This window comes from Echinops telfairi, unplaced genomic scaffold (genome assembly GCF_000313985.2).
Source record: "Echinops telfairi isolate 266 unplaced genomic scaffold, ASM31398v2 ScPeMD7_7424;HRSCAF=8462, whole genome shotgun sequence".
Lineage (NCBI taxonomy): Eukaryota > Metazoa > Chordata > Mammalia > Afrosoricida > Tenrecidae > Echinops > Echinops telfairi.
The window spans coordinates 72,947,703-72,954,987 of NW_022111324.1; the positions used below are offsets into that span (position 1 = coordinate 72,947,703).

At 51.0% G+C, this 7,285-nt stretch overlaps 2 protein-coding genes across 2 annotated transcripts in view; one reads left to right on the top strand and one right to left on the bottom strand.

Moving 5' to 3' along the window:
- Positions 1-2,895, top strand: part of CAPN2 (calpain 2) — a 74,640-nt gene extending 71,745 nt beyond the window's left edge. Inside the window, exon 21 of the mRNA XM_004699934.2 lies at positions 2,026-2,895. Coding sequence (XP_004699991.1) covers positions 2,026-2,049 — 24 coding nt within the window. The 3' untranslated portion in view covers positions 2,050-2,895. The remainder of the gene's footprint in view (positions 1-2,025) is intronic.
- Positions 2,896-6,788: 3,893 nt separating this feature from the next.
- The window catches only part of TP53BP2 (tumor protein p53 binding protein 2), a 47,932-nt gene continuing 47,435 nt past the window's right edge, over positions 6,789-7,285 (bottom strand). Inside the window, exon 17 of the mRNA XM_004699935.2 lies at positions 6,789-7,214. Within this exon, the coding sequence (XP_004699992.1) occupies positions 7,173-7,214 (42 nt within the window). The 3' untranslated portion in view covers positions 6,789-7,172. The remainder of the gene's footprint in view (positions 7,215-7,285) is intronic.

Below are 7,285 nucleotides of genomic sequence, written 5' to 3' on the forward strand. Positions count from 1 at the left end.
GGGAGGGCTGACCTGAGTGACAGACCTGCTGGGGTGGATGGCCTTTAAAAACGCCTCTTTCAGAAAGCCTTTTGTTCTGCTAGGAACTGGCCCATAAAGGGTGATAAGATCCCCAAGGCACCGTTATTTGCAGGACTCTCCCTACTGCCTGTTGAGTCTCCAGGCCAAGACCGCACCTCTGCTCCCTCGCCCTGGGAGCTGAGTGCCAGGGTGTCCTCAGGAGAGGTGACTGTGAGGAAAGCACAGTGCTGGTTAGCATGCACGGGAGAAGGCGCTGATATAAAGAGAGCCCTCGGACGAAATCCAACTTGTGTTTTTGGGAGCTCTTGCCATTCTTGGAGCTACTTAAAATACTGTGAGGCTAGCGCTCTTCTTGGCTCCTTCCCCTGTAAAATGAACAGACAGTCGCATGAAGTTTGCCCTGTACAATGGTTGTCCTCATGTGTCTGGAACCCCCGCAAGACTCACCTCCGAACTCTCACCCATCTCCGCGAAGCTGGCAGCAATGGGATGACAGTCTCTCGCTTCCAACCCCGCTCCGGTCTCTGCATTCTCGTGTCACTGGAGGGAGGAGGGAGACGAGCTGATAGGAGCACACACTTGGTCAGCACTGGGAGGGAGGGGAGGACTGCAATGGGGACGGTTGGGGTGGAGGTGGGGGGGCATCCCATCTCCATGGTACAGAGGAACAAGGTCTTACAGGGACAGGTCTAGGGAACTGCAACTCTCTCCCTTGAGTTCTTAATTTCTGACAAACCAAGCAGCTTAAGCCCCCGTATTCACTCTGGTGTGCCTTTGGCCAACTGAGAACATAGCTTAACTGGTCACTGTGAATAGCATTTGCTTAACGCTGTAAGAAGCCTAGGAAACATCCCTACTGTAAGATTATAATCTCAAATAGGCGTAGTGCAATTGTGACTGTGCTGTATGTCAAGTTCTTGGAACTCCAGCCTTTTAATCATTCTGGCCGGATAACCTATTGCCCCAGTCCCACCTGTCTGCACCGGCCTGCCTACTTAGTCCAACCCACGCCATTCCTACTGAGACACACCTGTGTGCTGCCTTGCTCTGCTCTATTTCTGCATCTCACCTGCGCAGGCCTCCAGCACAGCCTAGCCGGCATTGCCCAGGGCAGGCAGGGCCTCGCATGTCTCCCCGCAGTGTGCAGGCCTTTCAGCCCGAGCTCAGTCTCGTGGGAATGCTGGGAGCAGCTGACGCCCAGGCCCTGTCCCAGACTGGTGAGAGCAGAGTGACTGGAAGTTGCCCAGACCATTCTCAAGGGGACCAAGTTGTAAGGGCTTCCTTAAGGCGTTTACACCCCAAATTAGCCTTTGCTGTTGCCTACTCCGGGGCAGAGACCAATGAAATGGCTCATTTATGAAGGCCGATCTCACGTGCTCACCATCAGCCCTATAATGCAATTTGTGACCAGTGATTCATATAACACAGATGAAAGAGAAAGCTCAATCCCATCGCTGTTTAGCTCATAGCGGCCCTGAAGAGGGTTTCCCAGGCTTCAGGGAGCAAACAGCCTCATCTGTCTCCCAGGGAGCAGCTAGTGGGTTTGAACCGCCGACCTGTGATTAGCAGCCCAATACCTAACCCAGTGCCACTGGAGCTCCTTACACGTGCAAAATGCTGGACATTAGAAATCAAGTAGGGAAAGAGAAAAAATGCAATTTAGTATGCTGAGATCTTAGCCCTTGATCGGTTTTTCTGGTTCAAAAGTCAGTCTGTCAGAGCAATAGGGACTTTAAGATAGCCTATAATTAAAAATATGGTCACTGAATGCGCTTGAGGGTTGCCTTGATTGCGCAGTGGTTAAAGCACGTGGCTGCCAACGGAAAGGTTGGCAGTTCACCCCCATCAGCCGTTCCGTGGCCGTCTGCTTGTGTACGGACAACAGGCTCGGCACCCACAGGGCAGGTGTTCTCCTGTAGGCTCGCTAGGAGCTGGAACCGACTCCAGGGCCAGGGGCTGGTCCGGGGTTTGCTTGGGAACTGACTTGTTTCTTCCTCCCTCCAGTGGCTCTGCTTTTCTGTACTCTGAGGTCAGCCACCCCGCCTGCCTGACAACTTCTAAAGAAAGAAAACCCAGGACCCAGCTTCCACAAAGGAAGACTTGTTATCTGGACCTTGAAACTATGAGAACATTTACTTAACTGAGTATTATAGCAAACCGTGGATACTGCCTTGAGATAGCAGCACTTTCAGATAGCCTAGTAAAAGCTTTACTTATCATCCTACTATTCACCCAAGTAAGCTTGAAACCTGTAAATAGTATATACTTTTTACTCTGCCACACGCTGCAATACTAAGGATAAAATGCAGGGAGGAGTTGTTAGCCTGAAGGGACACACAGGCCTTTGATGGGGACAATGAAAGCAACCATGGCAGATGCCACAGCTGCAATCTAAAATCAGACAGCTGCCCGGTCATTGCCATGTCCCTTGAGCAAATCGGGGGAAGTGATATCAGCAAGGGATGTCGTCCCAGGTGCACAATCTCCCCTCTACAATTCAGGTCACACCCGAGTGCAGTTTGATAGAATACAGTAAAAGCCGGTCCTTGAGCTTGTATTTGGCCTCCTGCACATCGCTGTCAGAGACACCGAATGCCGCCCTGATGGTCCAGCGAAGCCCCCACATCAAGACCAGGTGTCCAGCTGGGAACCCACAGGATGGAGGCGCAGATGCTGTTTGGGCCGCCTGAACACTTCCCACATCCAGGGTCCCTGCATGCGGTCGGGGACATCGCGGATGGGGCCTGTGGACTCTGGCAAGCCTGTTCTCTGGCTTTACCTTGGGAAAAACGCTAGCAACGCGCTAAAATACCGCCTGTAGCCTTATCTTCCGAATGTCCTGTTCAATAAAGAGGCCCGTGCGATTGCCTCGGCCATGCGCTCCTTCCTGGGGGGCCTCCGCGGGGGCGGTTTGTGAGCACACAGGGAGCACTGGGTCCCACTTTCATGGGGGAAGGGGGCAAGGCACACCTCTGCAGCCGGATGTTAATGGCATCCCACCTATAATGAAGGTGTGCAACTAAACATTCTCAAAACTCAGTTGAGAAGCTCTGGTAATCTGGTCCAAAAGCAAGCTCGGCTGATTCCGACTTCTAAGGAGACCCGGGCACCCCACCTAAACCCCTGCCTTACCTGCCACCTTGATTCACTTGGTGAGCTCTCAGTGCGGTGAGGAGCAGGAAGGGCGCGGAGGCCTCGGGCTGACTACACTGTGGTCGGCCGCGGATGCTCCTGGAGGAAGCACAACGAGAGTAGCGGTACAGGGTGACGTCACGGAGAAGTGGACTTCCCAAACTCATGCCAGTGCTTCCTGCTGGCGAGTAGTTTCTGAGCAAAGGTGGCAGGGCCCCTGAGGATTCAGCACCCGGTCCTCACAGGCGTGGGGAGAGAGAATGCTGCAGGCGATCCCCACCGGGGCGGGGGGTGGAGCCACACTTACGCTGATGGGGATCATCTGGACTTGGTTTGGTTTGGACGTCTGTTAGCAGAGAGTACTACCGACTGTGCTGCTGCATGTAACTGGCTGAGGCTTTCATTCGCAGGTGTTCAAAGACAAGATCACGTTGATAAAGATACTGAAAACCAAAGGTGGTGATAATGAAAATAAAACAGAGAATCTGTTTATTACCCCATCATTAATCGGGGGCCAGACCAGGTTGGAAAGTGGGCAAGGAGAGGGGCTGAAGATTGGGGGGCAGTGGGAGCGGTGGCTCATAAGACAAACCAAACTCTGCCTTCTAGTCGACTCTGACTCCTGGGGACCTGACAGGACAGGGTAGAACTGCCCCAGTGGCTTCTGAGACTCGCTCTTTACAGGAGTGGAGTTGGGGGAGAGAGCCCTGTCTTTCTCCTGAAAGGTGAGCAGGGCCCTAGAGGAGCTGAACACGGAAGCAGGATGAGGGGCTGGGAGTACAGCCAGGGGGACCTGAGGGGAGGGGGAAGGCTCTTCAGAGAGGAAGTATAAAGGGGGGAGGCGGAGAAGAGTCTGAACCTGGGAGAAGGGGTGGGGTTCGACCCTGTCCTGTTCTAGGTTCCAGTGGTGTGGGGAGGGACTTGATGGGGGGTGAGCTGAGAGGCTGGTGTTTTACAAGGGAGAAAGTTGAGATGATAAAGCAAAGCCCTGCTCTCTGACTGTATGTACCAACTGAGCCTGAGCTGCTTCATGAGAAGAGTTATCCCTGGGCCTGTGCTGCAGTCTGAGGGCTCTCCTCCATCAAAGAGCCATCCCCCCCCCCCCCCCCCACACACACACACCCAGCAGGGCCAAGCTTCCCGGGCAGCTGTACACACGGGGCCTCTTATCATATCTCCCCCCTCCTCCCCTATCACTCTTCTAAAGCTGCCACTTGTGATCAGCAATCGCCTCCCAATGCCCAGTCCTGCCCGGGTCGGAGCAGCTCTCCCTCCCCCAAGGCTTCCTTCTGCTGCACCCACTCAGCAGGCCATCACCCTCTGAGGCCTTTAGAACTGAAACGTGCCTCACACACGCTGCCCCTTTCCGCAGGGCCCAGGCTCCAATTGCTCCCCCACCCCACCCCACCCCCACCAAGAGGTAACTGCAACATCAACTAGACACACAAACTGGAAAACATCAAGCCATACATTCAAAATTAGGAAAATGATTGGCCAAATCCCATGACAGAATGTTACACAGCAATCAAGGTCAGGTTCATAAATACTTACCCAGCATAACAGGACAACAGAGAATCGCTTAAATTGCACGCTTTTATTATATAAAGGAAAAAAATAAGAACAGACATGATTAAAGAGAAACAGGCCCAGCTACTTATTAATAGAGGTCGGCTCTGAAGTGGTCTCTTCCCTTGTCATACGCCTGGATGGTTCTTGCCCAAGTGTCTTCATGCACGGGACTTCCTGTGATTTCCTCGGCTGGTCTGCAGGATTTCGAGAAGTGGGAGTCCCAAAGCTCACGGATTTGGAAGCAGAGCTCTGCGGGATCAAGTGTTTGGAGCAGATGGCAGAGTGGTCAGGGCAGGCAGCCCAGATCTCTACTCACTTCCTACCGATGCAGTAACAAAGTATCACAAATCGACCGGCTTAAAACACCCATTACCTCATGCCCTGCAGGCTAGACGTCCACATGGGGCTTGCTGGACACAAGTCAAGGTTATGTGCAGGCTGCGTCTTCCTGGCGACGCAGCAGAATGCACTTCCAGGCACACTCAGGTAGCTGGCAGTGCTGTGCCTTGCCTGTAGGTCTGAGGGCTTCAATTTCCTTGTTCAGCTTCAGGAGGCTGCCCACAGTCCCTCGTTAGTGTCCCACTTCACCATGAGAGGCGGCAATGGCCAGTGCTACTCCTCATACTGCCCATCCCTCTGGCCTCCCTCTTCTGTTGTTAAGGGCTTGGGTGATTCCACTGTCCACCCAGTAACCCGGCATGTTCTAAGGTCAGCTGATTAGCGTTCTTACATCTGCAAAGTCCTTTCAGTGTTTTCTGGTTGGGAAAAACCAAGGGGTGACAGAATCTTTAGCCTCCTGCTCACCACCCACCTTCTGCCATGTAGTCTGTGTTGTTACTGCTTCTCCATCCCTCTGAGCCCACCAAAAATCCACTGCCATCGAGTCGATTCCAACTCACAGGACAGGGACCCTCGAGGACAGAGCAGACCCGCTTCCCTAGGATTTCGGAGACTGTAAATCATTGCAGAAGTAGAAAGTCCTGTCTTTCTCCCTCGGAGTGGCCAGTGGGTTCGAACTGCTGACCATGCGCTTAACAGCCCAACATGTAACTAACTAACCACACCACAGCTCACCCACTCCTCTAAAAGGTGTGGGATGGTCTGTCTTTCCTTGCTACAATTTAGCTACTTGTAAACATATAAACCTATAAACTAGAGACCACTGGTTCTCATTTGTATCTTTCTTGAGTAAAATAGTTTCACTAAACAAAATGGCTTCAAAAACAGCTCACACACTTAGCAACCTTCCCCCTGCCAATCAACGTGTCTAGAACATCACACACCAAAACCGCTCAAGGTAAAGAGACAAACACGCTTCTCCAACTATGACCCTTGCTCAGGTCTTAGAAGACACCCAATTTCCATTGACAACCACCCTAAAGCTCATGAAAACTAGGAGTTTCCTTTTTTTGCCTCTAGTTTTCTTAAGAAAAACTTCCTATGTTTAATTCCATGGATATTAAGGAAATCTTACTACAGAATCCATGTTTACATTAAGAAATTCATGCTTTTTCAGCTGGGTAGGATATTCCAAAGGCTTGTGCCTCTCAAACAAAGGTGGTGTACGACATCAAAAACCAAAGGTTGAAATGGCAAATGTTTGCTAGACAGCAATGGATCCCCCAACACACACACACACACACACACACACACACACACACACACACACACACACAAACCAAAACAAGTAAAAGGTGTAGGGACAAAAAATTTCATTTTATTACAATTATTTTCACCTAAGATTTTGACAAATGTTATAGCTAAGTCTCTAACAAATCTAATTTCCACGATACAAAAGACAATAAATATAGTCTCAAATTCAGCCAAAGAACACGATTTGAAATCTAATTACCTGTAGTGTGGCTTAGTTGCAATATTTCAAATAGGTAACTCTTAAGATGCTACAAGGGCTGAAGTAATAAAGTTACTGCTCACGCACAACCAACCAACAGCTCTTCACTGGCAATATACAATTGTGCAGCACGTCAACCTTCACTCTGGTCCCCTGAGGGTCCCCTGGCGCCTGGGGACGGTCAGCGGTGGTGCCACGGGTCCTTTCTGGCAGGTGCCAGGGCAGGTGCTACAGGGCCGACAGAGCAGGACTTAAAGCTGGCTCTCCCACTAGCAAAATGAATGTCTCTCTTGTTTTTTGGAAAAAAGCCCAGGATTGTCCCTGTCTTTCTGAGGGAGGTCAGGAGCACCTGGGCCCCAGGCAGCACCGCCAGCCAGCTTCCTTCGGAGCCTGTTTCCCTGGGCTGAATGTCGTCCTCCCTGAAGAGGGAACTGATTCTTCATTCGATCCTTCATTTTCTTCCAGAGCATTCCTAGTGCTTCCAAGCTACATTGTCATTAAATCTTGTAAAAAAAAATTGTTTTTCCCCAAAAATACCATGTTATTGCTTCTTCTTAGCAACAACAGATTTCTTCATGAACGAAAACTCTGTAGTGTTTCAGGCCAAGCTCCTCTGTCTTGGTTTGATCCTTGGGTAGAGCTGTAAGAGAGTTTATAAGACACTTATATACCGCCCAGAAATGCAAGGGTATAACACAATCAAAAGAAATG